At 34.6% G+C, this 17,643-nt stretch overlaps 1 protein-coding gene across 8 annotated transcripts in view; it reads right to left on the bottom strand.

Annotated features, from left to right (window-relative positions):
- Lrrc7 (leucine rich repeat containing 7) overlaps nucleotides 1–17,643 on the bottom strand; it is a 432,103-nt gene that overhangs the window by 117,117 nt on the left and 297,343 nt on the right. For 7 of the 8 annotated variants that reach the window (XM_048814043.1, XM_048814046.1, XM_048814045.1 and 4 more), the window contains 2 exons: nucleotides 15,234–15,378; nucleotides 9,026–9,098 (listed from right to left, as the gene is read on the bottom strand). In XM_048814043.1, the coding sequence (XP_048670000.1) occupies nucleotides 9,026–9,098; nucleotides 15,234–15,378 (218 nt within the window). Of the gene's footprint in view, nucleotides 1–9,021; nucleotides 9,099–15,233; nucleotides 15,379–17,643 lie in introns of all 8 variants that reach the window. The other variant, XM_048814049.1, reaches the window with a different exon arrangement.

Raw genomic sequence — 17,643 nt, 5'->3', positions numbered from 1 at the left:
TGGCTCAGTAGTTAAGTTACTGGGTTCAATCCCCAGTACCAAAAACAAACAAACAAACAAAAACTTATCCAAACTTGAAAAGGACTATAACAATCCACTGATGTTCACCTTGTATCATAACTTATATTATGGAAAGAAGGCAGGTAATGCTCAAGCTAAATTTGGTGTTTTATAAAACAAAACAAATATTACATCTCAGTGTTCCTAGTATTTAAAAATACAGTATACTGAACAAATATTAGTTTTATTATTTCTCAAATCCCCTATATTTATAATGGACAGTATGAGCGTTTAAGGGTATGATAAAAGGTTTAAAGACTTTTTGTGAAAATGATCATAATTTTTCACATTGGTTAAAACCATTTTGCACAGCAGATTACACAATAATTTTTATGATCACTTCAATTTATTGTGATTTATTTATTTATAAGGAATATGTATTTGATATTCAATATGTTCTTGGTACAGACCTCTTAAAATCCTTGGAATCTTCAAAGTAATAAGTGCTTTTCTGTGTACTAATGAGAAGACTTGAGATTAGGGGCTCTTACAGAGCTTCAGGATGGGAGCTGCTTGCCAAGGAAACCAACCATGTCATTAGAAGTTTGAAGTGTCAGTCCCACACCCTGACAACTGGGAAGAGGAGAGAGGCTGAGGTTGAGCTGATCACGAAAGGTCAGTGATGTATAATCACCACACTCACATATAAAGCTTCTATAAGGACCCCAAAAGATGGAGGTTCAGAGAACTTGTGAGTTGCTGATTGCATGAGGTAGGGGGTTCCAGGAAGGTGGTGCTCTCAAAGAGCACACAGAAGTTCCATGTTCCTTCCCCATGTACCTTTTCATGTGTTTTCTTATCTCTACTCTTTGCATTATCCTTTATCATACACTGGTTAACTTGTTTCCCTGATTTCTGTGAGCCATTCAACCTAAAGACTGGACTTGAAGAGGGAGTCATAGGAACCCCCAATTTATAGATGATCAATCAGAAATCCCCCAGATCTGGACTTGTGACTGATGTCTAAGTGGGAGGCAGTCTTGAAGAACCTAAACTTTACCCTGTGGGTTCTGATTCTAACTTCAGACATGTGTATCAGAATTGAGTTAAACTATAGACATTCAGTTGTTGTCCATAGGAAACTGGGAAATTACTTGATGTAAGGAAAACCCCACATAGTTCAGTGACCAGAAGTGTTCTGTGATGTGTGTTGACAGTACTGTAGGAAAAAGTTTTTATTCCAACATAGTTTCATACTAGTATACAAAGAAAGGACTTTCTGTATTAAAAAGACAACACATTTATCATACAATGAGCTTTAGAGCCTAAAACATTGGGTTACAAAGAAGAACTAGTATGTGCAAAATACACATTTATCAATGATCTCTCAAATACCAAAGATTCATACTCATGACCTATGATTTCAGCTGACTTCATTGATAGCTATCTTCCTAAAAATAATGAAAGGTGTTTTAATACAGGATCTTGTATGAAAACAGCTAACACATTTATGCAGATTAATACTGTCATTTATAATAATGAAGTAAAAAAGAAACCAAAGATTATTTTAGAAGCTTTATATCTTGACTAGTACACATTGAAAATAAAAATAAGTCCAAAGGAAGTATAAAGCACTTTAAAGTGGTGCTTCCTAACAGACGGATATCCTTAATGAACATAGATGCAAAAATACTTAAAAATATTAACAAACTGTATTCAAGAACACATTAATAAGATTGTACATCATAATGAAGTTAGTTTTAGGGTCAGAGATGATTCAACATATGCAATTCAACAAGTGTAATTCATCCTGTAACTAGAATTAAAAACAAAAATCATATTATCATAGAGAAAAAAAACTTTAAAAAATCCAGCACCCATTAATGAAAACAAGGAAATTATCTCAACATCATAAAGGCTACATATTGACAAATATAAAGCCAACACCATAGTGAATGGGGAAAAACTGGAAGCATCCCCTGTAAAATTAGGAACAAGACAAGGATGTCCACTCTCATCACTATGATTCAATATAGTACTTGAAATTTTAACCAGAAAAATCAGGCAAGAAAAGGAAATAAAACAGATACAAATAATAAAGGAAGAAGTCAAATTATCATTGTTTGTAGATATTATTCTATACTTAGAAGATCCAAAAAAACCACCCAGAAGTTTTCAATGGCTAATAAGCAAATTCAGCAAAGTGTTAACATAGAAAAATCAATAACTTTTCTATGCACCGATCTTCTAAAGAAGAAAATCAGGAAAACAGTTCCATTTACAATAGCCTCAACAATAACAACAACAAACACCAGTGAATAAATCTAACCAAGGAGAAGAAAGACCTCTTACAATGAAAATTGTAGAAAATTGAAGAAAGATTAATATTTTGCCTCTACAGGAACATGGGAGGTCTTTCCAAACTTCTAGCATCATCTTCAGTTTTTTTCTTCAGTGTTCTACAGATTCAGTGCAGTCCCCATCAAGATTTCAAGGACATTTGTCCCTGAACTAGAAAAACAGTCCCCAAATTCGTAGGGAACCAGAATACCCAAAACAATTTTAGCAAACAGAGCAATTCTAGAGGCATCACAATACCTGATTTTAAATCATGAAGTAACAAAAACATCATGGGACTGGTGTAAAAACAGACAATGACAACCAGAACAGTGAAATAGAATGTAAGGCAAAGAGAGATACAGATAAAGATAGGCAGATACAGAAGTTCTGATCCCCAATTTTATGGTATTTGCAAATGGACCCTTTGAGAAGTAATTGGTATTAAAATCATGAGAGTAGGGGCCTCATGATGGGAAGAGACACCACAGAGCTTGTTCTCCTTCTTTTTCCCCATGTACAAAGAGGTCATGTGAGCATACAGGAGCATAGCAGCTAATACAAGTCCAGAGGGGCTCAGACTGCCACTCACTTTGCTGGTACCTTGGGCTCCCCTATACTGAGAAATACGTTTCTGTTGTTCAAGTTATCCAATCTACTGTATTTTGTTATAATATCCCAGACTAGGACACTATCATTATCACATTTGCAAATAAGTACAGAATGTTTTTCTTTTAAAGAACTAGACATTTCACTCACACTTTATTAACAACCCTCCCATGATGAATGTGAGCTACAATGAATATATACATATCTGTTTGGTTATTACTATCAATAACAATTGCTAAAATTTATTGAAGGCTCTCTAGCACTAAGTCTCACAGTAACCTCTGAGAAACATTATTATTTCCATTTTATAAATAAGGAAACTGTGGCTCTTTGATGTGGGGTGACTTGCCAACAGTGAATTGTCTAATGGGTGGATAAGCCAGGACTGAAACCTGAGTCAAGTTTCAGGGCTTATAAACATTCCTCTGTGCCAAGATGCCCAGGGGCCATGCAGGAGATGAGAACTGTTCAAGGAATGCTACCAGCCCTCGGGGAGCCTGTGCTGTAGTTGGCATGACATGCAAAATAATCAAAAAGTTAGATGATGATACAAAGGTAAACCAGAGAGTGAAACAACGACTGGAAAAGAAAATCCCAAGTTGCTCTAACTTAGATATAGAATATCCCAAGGTTATTTGTCTATGAAACTTGTTCTAATGTAATGGCTATTAATGATCTAAATCGCTTCACACCTGAGAGCCCAAACTGAAGACAGAACTTTTTTCTGTTTTGCATAGGTCCTTAAATGTCCTGATTCCTAGTCTAGCAGCCTCTGTGGCCAAACTCTGTGAAAGAGTTACTTTATAAAATACTCATTTTGAGTTCTGAGTTTTTATTGCTTTTATCCAAGACTATATAACTAAGAAAGAACAGACTCTGTGTGTGTTTCTTTGAGTGTGACAAACCCTTTTTGTCTGGAGCATCCCCAGAGCCCATAAATTTACCAAACATGGAGAGTCATTTACAGAAGGTGTGACTTGGCTATCACATACACTTGAGAGACACAACACTGAAATCTGGTAACTTCCATCAGCCTCAGTGTCTGTATCTGTTGATACCAATTGTGTTAATGGGGGTCCTGAATTAAAAACAGTACCTGTAAATCACCAAACATGGCATCTGGAGCATTGTGAGCATAAAACATTGTTCATTATTATTCTTATTTGACATTCAATTCTCAGGGCTGTTGAAATTTCTAGGCATATACTAAGGTTCAACAACAAAAATAACTGGTTTTTATAAATCATTTGGCACAAAAGTCATAGGATCAATTTCAACCATGAAAAATGTTGAAAAATGAAATCTGGCAGCTTATAGTTGTACTATTAAAAATGATTAAATATAAGTCTAAAATATTGAACTACTCCATGTACAGAAGATGAATATTTTTGGTCACTGCAGCTGGTCATATTGTTTCTAGGGTTTCAGTGCCCAGAGTTGTAGGTGAAATGTTTCATAATAAAATATAGATTACTTGACCATTTACAGAATATTTATGTAAATAATCAAATTTCATCTCTAACCTTTGAATTAAACCTCTGATCTAGCAAGTCTGAATTTCCTAAGGTAAACAAAGTCACTGTATTACCACTTTTAAAGAAAGTACAGATTGTTTATTAAGGCACATCATAAAACTTTAGAAAAATAGTATATTTTTTCCCATACATGCAAATCTAAAACATTTGTGTGTAGAAGACTACTCAAGTGAGAACATAAGTTAGACAGTGACCATTACCACTTTACTGTCCAAACTGTGTCGTGTATAGAATGAAAATACTCAAACTTTTGGTTTTATGACCCTTTCACAGTCTTAAAAATAATCATAGATAACCCCAAGGAATTTTTGTTTTTATAGGTTGTATCTATTGAGTTTCTTATATTCTAAATTAAAATAGGAATTAAAAATAGTTATGTATTAATTTCTTCTTAAATAATAAATCCATTACATGTTAATGTAAATAACAGAATGCAAAGTGACTGTATTTTCACAAACAAAAAATTTAGTGAGAAGAGTGACATTATTTTATTCTCCTTATACCCACCACTGCTTTGATTTAATACTGTTTTTTTATTACTCCATTCTTCTGCAAATTCCCCCATATAATGGTACCAAAAATCTCTTTAAAAATAAACTTTTATGATGGGATTGTTTATTCCTCTAAACTAGTAATCAATGTTTGAATTAAATAGTACCAGTTATCTTTGATAAGTCTTTTCCTAATTTTGTTATTTATTTATTGGTATTGGGACTTGAACCCAAGGGCACTTCACCACTGAGCTACATTCCTGTTCCCTTTTATTTTGAACAGGTCTCACTAAGTTGCCAAGGCTGGCCTTGAACTTGCAATCTTCCTACCTCAGCCTCCTAAGCAGCTAGAATTACAGGCTTGTGTCACTGTAATGGACTCACTTCTATACTTTAAAAAGAATTGTCAATCTTTAGGAAAATAAAACTAAATATGGGAATAACAGCATCCATATTTATTTGCATAATTTTCCCATTTCCATTCTGAACAAGGCATTTAGTGAAAGGTAGAAGCATAAGAGTTCTAAATAAAAATCTTGTCCATTAAAGTCATCCTTACTGCTTGATATTCTTAGAGTATTACCAAACAACACTGATTAACACAGAACAATATAGAAATTGAAACCCAAAGTGAACTGGGGTCTAATGTTCATATTTTTAGAAACCTACACAATTTTGGATCTGGGATACATAAGCTATCTTAATTGCATTTGTCAGGCAGAATAATATGATCTTTAAAATAAGCAGTTATAAATTGGGAAAAGTGCCCAAAGTAAACAAAACAGGCACAGGGACAGAGAAAATGTGGTAGTGGACATTACGGGAAACTAGAATCTTCCTAGTCACGGTGTTGTCCCTGAACCTGAAGCATCAACATTACTGAGACATCTTCGACATATACAGAACCTCAAGCTCTCTGGTCTCAGACCTACTGGACTAGAATCTGCCTTTCAAAGAAGACAGCCAATGTACAATGAAGTTTAGAGTAGAAGATGTGAAGCAGTCAGCTTTATGAAGAGCAGGGAAAAAATATTCAGATAGAGGTAATGACAAAAAGAAAGCCATGAGGCAGGAAGGAGTCTGGCTTCTTGAAAGTGCAGAAGGGCCAGTGTGGCTGAACCCTAGTGAATGGGAGGGATGGGATTAGTGAATGGTAGATGTCATGCTACTACTATTACCCGGTCTATGCAAATGGTGCTTATATATTTTATAATAAAAATTCTTAATTTCAAAACATTACTATTTTTGGTTATAGTCTAGTTATGTTTCTTCAGTAATCATCGTTAAAGACCTAAGCAACAGAACCTATATGTTTGTGTTCTGTGAAGGCAAATAGTATAGGAACTGAAGTATTACCATATTCTGAAACTACCATAGGGGTAAAGAATAAGAACACTTCAATGGGTGGTGGCAGATGGTGGTGACTTTCTGGGTTCCTGGGGCCTCCAGTAAGGAGAGCATACTGTATCAGCAAGTTCTAGAACTGGTTTTGGGCTGCATCTTATAAGGCCAGGGCCCATGGGCTTGGATTTCTCGATATTCTAGTTACATCTCCACTTTGGGTGCTTTTCAAAAACTATTTCTTTAAGATGTACACCATAGGTATCCTCCCCCTTTTCTACTGTGAATTAGATTTCCACATCTCTCATTATGTTAGTTTCCCTATTGTCAATCCTGTTATGGGTGATGCCTGAAACTGGCAGTCAGAAGGGCAGGGATTACTCAACCACTAGCATCCATGGACTTCAAGTGGATCCTTATGTCTATGCAACCAGTGTTTCAGTGGCTTTCAGGAAAGTTCCATTAAGAGGCTGTCTAATATTGATTAGGTCTAGCAAAGCACTATGCCTCCCTCAACCCCTAAGAAACTCCATTAAGTTCTTTTGGTCTTTCAATGCTGGCCAAATTCCAGCTCTTTTAAATATTGCTTCTTTTATCCAACATAAGTATGTTTCTTTTTTTTTTTTTGGCTTTGTGACATTTGAGAGTTTAATTATAACGAGTTGCTTTCAATATGAAGGCTCACTGTTCTGCCTTCTCAGCACAGATAGATGCTCTAATTCCCAGCCACTCACCCTGATTTTCTGAATTGCCTTGTGTTCAAGTAATTGAAAGCTGCTGACAGTCAAGTGAGGTCTCTGAATCTGTTCCTTTTGAACTTAGTGGTATTAAAGCTTATATCAAATGACTAGTTGAACAATTCGGCTTTCTCCAGGTTTGTAAGTCAACTACCAAGAGGACTGCAAGGGTCAAGACAAGATATTAGTGGTGACATAAGACTGGCTTAGAGTGTGTGCAGAGCCAGGCTATGGCAACCTATGTGGCTGCAGGAAGGAGACAGAGCTGGAGACTGCCTGTTCCCAAAACTAGTCTGGCATGAGGTGTAGCTGGTGAAGGGCAGAGGCAGGAATTCATACTCATGTGTGACAGGAGCTCAAAACACATATCTACAATGTCAGTCATGGGCTAAGACCTGTGGGACTCCAGAAAAAGCTGTTTGTCTCTGGGAGGTTGTAAAGAGGGCCAGAGTCTGGCTGAACATCTCTTGACAAAAGCTAGTTCTTAGGAAGACCAAGTCAGGGTTCCACTTCCTACCGAAAAAACCCAACTTTTCTTTGCTGATTTTTAGGTTATAAACCTCGTCATCGTGGTAATTAGTCTTTGTAAGAAATGTGAACACAAATGGCAAAATATCTATCATGACCTTAGCAAGAATAGATGAGGTTAAATTCAGTTTCCACTGAGCATTGACTCAATGATGAAAGAGTAGTATCTAAGAGAGTATAATTAGGAAGAATTTTTGAAAAACATCAGTCTTATAAGGATAATTACCTTTGAGTACCTCCCCTCCCCCATAAATAATGTTTTCTTTGCACTAGAAAAAATGAAAGAAAACTATAGACAGAATCATATTGTATGGTGTGGTATTACAATATCAGGAATGGTTGAGACTTTTTCTACTTTCCAAAGTCTGAACATTTGAATTTGAATTTTGCTAAACTATTCTACTTTTTAAAAGTTAAGTTTTCCAGATCCATGGTTTCCAGTGCCCTTGCTAGGAACAGGGGAGGGGAGCGGTGAGGGACATTCTTGCTATCTTTGACTGTGGGAGGGATGGATCTAAGATTTTTATAACTATGTCAAAACTTGTCAAATTAAAGAATTTAATATTTACAGTTGGCTGTCTATCAATCATATACAAAAAAGCTGTTTTTAAAAAGTGAGGCTTTCTCTTGCCTAGTATACTCAAATTTGTTGAATAAAAAATTTATATAATTCTTCACAATGAGATATGCGACAAGATACTGATAACATTGCCTTAGTAATCTCAGGATAAAAGCATCTTATCCTGAGATTCCTCATTTCACAGAGATTTTAAACAAAAGCATTTCAGTGAAGCATTGAGAATAAATATTTCTTAAAGAATTGTGAACCAAATGTTAACAGCAATAGAAAGTTAGAAATGAATTTCTATGAAATAAATGGAGCACATTTTATCCTTAAAAGACAATGTTGGGTTTTCATCTTGAAGTTTTAAAAATTGCTAGCTAAGCAGATGCTTCTCTTTTTGCTTCTAAAAACACTATATGCTTTGATACATATCAAATATTAAAAACAGTATAATGGCAACATATACATACTGTAGCACCTTAGAAAAATTGATTTAATTTTGCAAGAAATACCCAAGTGAGCTTACAACTGCTAGTCATTTGAAAATATCAAATAAATTCTAGCTGGAAAATACCATTAAGAGTATAATTGAAGGTCTGGTTAATTGTTTTGCTGTGAAAGATTTATGGCTGAACATTTCTCATGATATTACATAGATGAATGCCAATGCAAAGTTCAAATATAAAATTAAATTAAGATATATATATATATATATATATATATATATATGTATATATATATATAAAATTAATCCAGAAGAAATTGAAATAGGAACAAGATTATTGGTATCTATAGTAGAAAATGTTTTGTTGCAGAAAAGTCAATATATCCTTTCATTTCTGGCTTTAGACAGGCTGACTGGTATGAAACATTGGCACTTACTTTCCGATTGTATTAGGCAGCATTGTAAGTTGATTGTCATCTACTTTAAGAGTAGTCAGTTTTTTCAACAGTCCTAAAACAGAGAATAAGGTTTTTAATACATCAGCGTATTTATGACAGGAAATGTCACATAAAAGAAATCAAAGGAATCACTTGTGATAAATGATGGGCATGCTAACTGGCTGCATTCTGCTTCTATAAAACCATAAATTGATACAGTATTTGTGTGTTGTATACTTTTGAATGTCTTGTGAAAAATTCACTTACAGGAGTTCAAGAACATTGATGCAGTAAACAAAACCGAAAGCTCTATATACATTGTATTGATACAGATACCACTACTACATTTCCCTATCCTATTCTTCATCAAATGGATAAGTTGAAATGTTTCAAGCCTGCTATTATTTAATATTTAATTTACTAATAAATACTAATAACTAACATCCATGTTATGATGCAGATTGAACACACATCTGAATAAAGCCTAATAACCCATGAATGCATACTAAGGCACTGCAATGCAGTGCTCACAATGAAGGACTTGGAAAATGATACCATATGACTTCATATTCTGCTTGATATCATAAATCCTGGTCTTGGAGCATCTTTAAACTCAAATCTCATTATTTTAATATGCCAATAGAACAAGCCAGGAACTGAAGTTACAACTATTTATCTTTCACTCTCTGATTTAAGGTCTCCAGACTTGCTGAGTTTAATAATGTCTTAGTCTACATATAATCATCCACAAAACAAGAATAAACATAGATAATAATGCCACATTTATAATCCTGTTTTGTTAAATTAAGTTACATAATAATAATAAAACAACTAGAAATCTATTTAATATCATTTTAATTTTTGGTTTAATATTTAAAATATTATATCCTAATTTATAATTTTACACACATCTCAATTTCAGCAACAATTTTAAATATACTTTTATAAGTGCTTTTTAAAATTAGTTCTAATCAGTTATACATGACAGCAGAAAGCTCTTTGATTCATTGTACATAAATGCAGCAGAATTTTTCACTTCTCTGGTTATACATGAAGTAAAGTCACACCATTTGTGTAATCATGCATGTATCGAGGGTAATGATGTCCATGTCTCCACCATCTTTCCTACCTTCATGCCTCCTCCCCCTCCTTCCCCTTTGCCCCATCAAAAGTTCCTCTGTTCATCCCATGCCCCTCCCCTGCATTATGGATTAGCATCCACTTATCAGAGAAAACATTCGGCCCTGGGTTTTGGGATTGGCTTATTTTGCTTAGCATGATATTCTATTCTCCAAGTCTGTTTTATTTTTTTAAAGAGAGAGAGAGAGAGAGAGAGAGAGAGAGAGAGAGAGAGAGAATTTTTTTAATATTTATTTATTTTTTTTTAGTTTTCGGCAGACACAACATCTTTGTTTGTATGTGGTGCTGAGGATCGAACCCGGGTTGCATACATGCCAGGCGAGCGCGCTACCGCTTGAGCCACATCCCCAGCCCCAGGTTTTGTTTTAAATTGGAGCTACACCTATATACAATAGATTACTGTGTCCGGAAGACACTTTGTTCTGAACTACATTAAGTTCCATGGTCAAATATATTTTGAGAAATGCCAAATTAAACAAAATCATATGGCTTTGTTTAAGGAGGAAAAGAGCTCTTGATATGCTCATTCAACAACATGACTTTTCAAAGTTACTGTAGAGTGTGTGTGTGTGTGTGTGTGTGTGTGTGTGGTTAGAAAAAATATATATATATATATTTGGTGTTGCTGGGGATTGAACCCAGAGCCTTTGTACATGCAAGGCAAGTACTCTACCAACTGAGCTATTTCTCCAGCCCACATATAGAATATCTTGAAGAACTATAGTTTGTGAACATGCTTTTAGGTCATATCTATCCCCTCTCAAGTTTTTTGAGGATTCTTTAAAGGCAAGAGTAAGTCATATAACTGAAATAAAGCTGTGTTTCACCTTAAATTTCAGTATACTAAATTACATTTTCTTCAGAAGCAGAGACTTTCTCTCCCTGGAGGGAGAGAAATGTTACCACTATCAGTCTACTGTGAGAAAATATCTACAGAATTTGGAGCTTAATAACGTCAACTCGAAAGCAACTGCACCTGGGAAAGAGGACAATTCATATGGTGGTAATTTATCTCTGAAGTTTGAACACCCACTGCTGTATTCATTTATGTTCAAAAGGTGATTGAATCATTCAGCTTCTCCTAGTGCATATGATAAAATACGAACTTTGTAAATATAAAAGAACACCTGAGCTTTTTTATCAGTTGTGGAAAGTAAACATGGGACTATGAATTACAGTTAAATTTTTATGAGTTGGTAGCCCTGATCAGACAGATTATTGCTCCTGCCTATGAGTGATGCTAGAGGAGGAGCCGCAGTCTTGACATCACTAGATTGGGTCATCAGAGGCTATGGGATGGGTTATATAAGGCCAAACAAATGCCACATAACTAGGTCACTAAGCTCTTTAAGAAGATCCCGCGGTCAACCGATCTAGAGTCATGGTGAGAAACTTTGAGGCAGGTCAGGGACTAAGGCCAAATGTTGATACAACCGATTTTTCTGAAGATTGGAGTAAGGGCTCTGTCCAGAAGCTTCTGCAGATTTACAATTTGAACCAAGTTGGGCCTCCCTGCTTAGCTCCACCTCTCTAGATTTATAGGAACCTCTCTTATTTGTGATGTGACTTTAACACTCCTGGGCCATCCACAGGGATACAGTGTTGGACTGATTCCAGAACTTCCCTGGAAATCTGATCATGGGCACCAGTCTCACTCATTGCTCATGTTTTTTTCTGCCAGATTATTCCTGTATTTCATTTTTCTTTTTTTTTAATTTTAAAAATTTGTTTTAATTAATTATACATGACAGTAGAATGCATTTATGCACTTTGATTTATCATACATAGGTGCCATATAACTTGTCAGTGTATTGTATTTCACTTTCATATTATATCTTCTTGTACTTCCTTCTACTCCATGTGAATTAAAGTTATTTTATCCTATTCCTCTCTCTACTTGAAACCTCCCTCAATTATCTCTTTATCTTATATTCCAGTTATGAACTTCTGGATGAAAAGGTGGACTATCACTGCAATTTTAGCTACTCTTATATATAAATATATAAATAGTATTGATGTATTCAACCTTTATATGATTTGTTATTAAAACAGTTTATGTTCACTTGGCATTTATACACGTTATAGAAAGTTGAAAGCAAATATCTATGTACTCTTAATATCTAAGATGATAATAATTATTATGTTATTATAATAGCTGAAATTGATAGAGTACTTACTATGAAAAGTAAGTTTGTTCTGAGCAAACTTACATATATTAATTAATTCTTTCCTCAAAATAATTTCATTATTCAAGTTGTACCACTACTCTCACTTAATAGATTATGAAACTGACACACAGAGAAATTATGTAACTTGTCTAAGGTCGTACAACTAGTGAGGAAGAAATACTAGAATTTGAACCAGGTAATCTGACTTACAAAGCCTTAATTGCTAAGTGACTAAGATAAATCATTTTGAAAAGTGAAAAATTATGTTCTTTATTCAGTTTCTCTGTTATCCAAAGAAGTTGATTATTGAAACTCTCTACCTAGAAGAGGGAAAAAAGTACTCTTCATTTTCCCTGGAATCAGCACAAGAAAGGGATTAAGCATACTGGGCTTGTTGTCTGTCATTCTATTCAAACATCCCACAGCTGCAGAAGGACACAGGCCTGCTAGAAGGAAAGATTTTATTTTCTGTGTTATTTCTTTATATTATGAAAATTCTTATATTTTATTCTTTTAAATGTTGGTAGTTCAATAGATGATTTCTACCCAAATAAGCAAGACAAGATGCAATTTGCATTTGTGAATTATTCTAGAGCCACAGAACAGAACGCTCAGTGTCCCGTCCAGATATTTCTCTTGGCTAAGAAGGGAATTCTCTGAGGAAAATCAGCCTTTCTACATCTACAATCAGGTACTGTGGCAATGCTGCAGATGTTCAAGTACAACTTCCCCTGCAGTTTCAATAGGGTCCAAAGACAGTTTGAGGGGCAAGTTTCTGTAATGGAATCACAAGACCCATTCAGATATGAACTGAAGGCGTCGACTGTCATACCACGTGCCTGCCTTCATCTGCTTTATTCCAGCCCAGTGTCTAGCCAAATATTCTTCATTACTCATACAAGCTGCTTTTCTCAGCTCAGAAAGCCAGATTCCTAGTCTGCTTTCTTAAAGGGAGCAAATAATTATATCATGTTAATAATGTTTCATTTTTTACCACTGTCTTAAAATCAAATTTTGTGTGTTTTGTTTTAGATGGTTCTCATAATCAGAATATAGTTGAACTGAAATACATATTGTATGAAATATTGATTTGTAAAACAAGCTTAATTCATTATATTTGTTGGGGTTTAAGATAAAAAATCTGATTTCAATTTTATGTTTTCCATGATTTTTAAAAAAGTTATTCTTCTTTCTTTTTCTGTGTGAATGTTTCTTTTCTCCCTTTGTCCCTCCTCTGCTGGTTAAGAAGTTATAGATTCCATTTCTATTTAAGTAGATACATTGAGATTAACCCATCTATTTCCTTGGGTCATCACTGCATTTTTTTTAAGAGAGAGAGAGAGAGAGAGAGAGAGAGAGAGAATTTTTTTTTTAATATTTATTTTGTAGTTATCGGTGGACACAACATCTTTGTTTGTATGTGGTGCTGGGGATCGAACCGGGGCCGCATGCATGCCAGGCGAGCGCGCTACCACTTGAGCCACATCCCCAGCCCTGCATTTTTTTTTTTTTATCTCAGGCTTGGGCAGGCATTTGTTCTTCTTTAGCATGGATCAGTTCTCTTCTTTACTAATTATTTAAGAAGGACATACCATATAGCAGCACAATTCTTAGCACTTAAGAGGCAGTAAGGAGCAAAAATAAGTTCCTATGCATTTGAAGTGGGACAGAATGGTGATCTAGCAGGGGTTTAAAGTGATACTCCATGTCATTCTGTCATCTTGACCAAAGGTTGCTCTTCTCAACCATTATACCTCCTAACTGTAACAACAAAATCAGTATTTCCTAGACATATCTGATCACAAGTTTCATCTAGGATCTTTAATAAAAATATAGATCACAGGGCCCATGACAGACTTTCTGAACCAGAATTTCAAAGCTGGAGATACTGGAAATGGGAAAGGGTTTAATGAACCCCTCAGTTAACTTTTTAATGATCAAACAAGTTGGAGAAACACTGTTTTAAAATATGTGATATGTAAATCAAAAAGTCAGCAAATATAGAAAGAATAAAAGGAAAAGCTAGACGAGAATTGTGCTGTAACAAATGTTTCCATCAGCCTGAAAGAAAGGTGCGAATGAAATTAGTAATAAGATGCTGAAGAAAAATGTGGGGAAATGCCTTCAAGTCCCTACTTAAGCTTGGACTACTTTTAGAAGCATTATTAAATTCCAGCACATAAGACACATCTATTCCAAAGAAGTTAGATCCAGAATTAAGTAATTTGATGGTTACCTCCCTCATTCTCATAAATAACAATTGCCAGATATCTATACAAAAGGTTTACTCATTATCCAAATTAGTCTTTCATAACTCTACCCACACAAAAATTTATAAACAAAAAAGGATTGAGTGTGTCTATATTCTTATGGACAAATCGTCTGCCCCTAATAACTTTAACAACATATTAAAGACACCGTACCCTTTTTAGAACAATAGAACCAAGAGAACATTTTATATCTATATATTTTTGCTATTCCTATATTACAACAATATTCCAAAGGCATTAAAAGTATAACATAGCCACATCCTGTGTATAGAAGCTACTGTAAAACTATGGTGATATAAGGATAATTACCCATAATTATCAAATTACTCTAAATTTAAAATATTTACTTCTTATAATAACATTTTACAGCTTAGGAGATTTTCCAAGCTTTGAAGCATGCCAATTCTGTAGGTTCATTTTTAAATAGGAAAGACTCCTAGAATTGGACAACTAAAGTTCACATTCTAAGATATTTGTAAAATGCTATTTTATATTCCTGTATGGTGAATTTGTTAATTTATTAATATCAGGCTAACAGTATATTGCCTACATCAATAAACAAACTGTACTGTCAAAAAAGAAAAGTGTACATTTGACATCAATATTCATGAGAAAATATTATATTCTCACCTATTGAGTCAGGTAACTGTTGCAACATATTCGATGATAATAAGAGGTCCTCAAGGGCTTCACATCCAGAAATATCCATGTCAACGGTTTCTATTCTGTTTTTTGACATATCCAGGTATACCAACATCTTTAACTTCCCTATAGACTTGATGACATTGCATAAACTCAGGGTTAGTTGAGAAACTTTCACAAAACATTTTAAAATTGTCAAAACCATACTCTGGCAAAACTAATTTTAAAATCAACCACAATAATAATAGGTGTTGGCAAAGATATAGAAATTGTAATCAACCCCCATACATTTTTAATAGGAATGGAAAATGTTGTATCCACTTGGAAAAACAGTTTGACAGTTTCTCAAAATGTTAAACATTGAATTTTCATATAACTCACAATCTCTACATATATACCCGAGAATAAAAACATGTATGTACATACAAAACCTTACACAAATGCTCATGGATACATTATACATAATAGCCTAAAGGAGTGACAATCAAATTGTACATCAAATGATGAATGGGTAAACAAAATGTGGTTTATCCATAAAATGGATTATTTTGGCACTAACAGTAAGTGAAGTATTGATACACGCTGCAGAGTGGTTGAACCTCAAAAGATGCCTATCACAGAGAACACATATTGTAACGATTCCATTTATATTAAATAATTAGAACAAACAAGGGACAGAAAGAAGAGTAAGGTTGCTAGGGATTGGGTGGAGGTGGTATGGGAATGACTTCTGATGGAATCAGTTTCTTTCAGGAGTGATGAAAATATTCTAAAATTCAATGTGCTGATGTTTGCTTATCATGTGAGCATGCTAAAAACAACTCAATTGTGTATAATATGGAATTATATCTCAATGAAACAGTTAAAACACATAATATACATCAATGCAACGGTTAAAACAGCAATAATCTCAAACTTATTTCTGAACAATATAACTAATGTTGTCACTGAAATGATGTTGACATACTGATCCTTAAAATTTAAAAATGCATGAGGAAGATTTAAAATTGTGCTTTTTGACTTTATTATACTAATCAGATTCAACATTTTGTTGATTTGGCAGTTGCTTTTGAGGATCTACTATGTACCTATGCTTTACACTGGAGAAAATCATGAGTCTGACAGTTAAGTATGGGGACAAACTTGTCAGGATGAAGACAAATTCTCCATCCTTGAGGAGTTCATAGTAGTGAAAGAAACATTTGAATAAATTAATAAATATAATACCCTGTGATAGATACAATAAAAAGCATGTAGAGAATGCCACAAAAGAACAGGGGAAGGGTTGCAAATTGCCTGGCAGACACTGCTTGTCAAGAAAGAAGAATCCTAGGAGAGAGAACAGCATGTACATGCACAGAGAAGTGTGAGAAAGCATTGCCTGCTTGAGAAAGAGTGAGAAATTCAAAGTGACTGGAATTTGTGATAAAGTTGGGCTTATAGAGCGAGCCAGCTAGTAAAAGGCATTGCATGTCATGTGTTGGGATGAGAACTCTGTCTTACAGGCAGGAAAGCTATTCAAAAGCTTGTGAGATGAGGAACTACATCATTGGATTAATGCTTGAAAAAAATAACTTCAGGAAACCTTCACAAAGGCACATATGTGACTGTAGTCAGGGGCCATTGGAAGTACTATGCTGTTGGCCTGCAGCACCCACAAGCAGCCATGAGTCAAAATATTCAGAAAATTTGCATCTGTACTACAGATGTACTGGGTTTTTCCTTGTCATTATTCTTTAAACAATACAGTATAACAACTATTTACCTAGCATTTGCATTGCATCAGGCATTAAAAATAATTTAGATGGTTTAAACTATATGAAAGGATGTGCATAGGTAATATGAAAATATTATACTATTTTATATAAGGGATTTGAATATTTGTGGATTTAGGTATGCCAGAGTAAGGGCTATCCTGGAACCAATCTCCAGCAGATATGGAAAGACTATTGTATAGAAGCAGCTTAGTTGTTTAGTAGTTTAGTACTTAAGGAAATAGGAGTGAGGATGAAGAAGGATGGGCTCAAGTAAAATTTAGAAGTGGAATGACTGGGTTGCTAACTGATTGCTGGGGATGGAAGAAATCACCCATACCATGGACAATGAACAAAGCATAATCACTTAGCTCACACATGGACTACAGGAGTGAGAGCAGGATGAAAGTCTTTATTTTTCTTTACTTTAGGGTATGTTTTGCAAATAAGTGTCCTATACATTTCAGAAGCATAATAGTTCATCTATGTGATCTACCCACATATACTTTACTATGTCGTCTCTACTTATTTGACAGACTATATGTACACACAAGCACACGTTTGACACTGTACTAAGTATTTTACATATATATATATATATATATATATATATATATATATATATATATATATATATATATATA

This window comes from Marmota marmota, unplaced genomic scaffold (genome assembly GCF_001458135.2).
Source record: "Marmota marmota marmota unplaced genomic scaffold, marMar, whole genome shotgun sequence".
NCBI classification, from domain to species: domain Eukaryota; kingdom Metazoa; phylum Chordata; class Mammalia; order Rodentia; family Sciuridae; genus Marmota; species Marmota marmota.
Note: the sequence above shows the minus strand (reverse complement) of the source record. Positions and strands in the feature narration are given on the sequence as shown.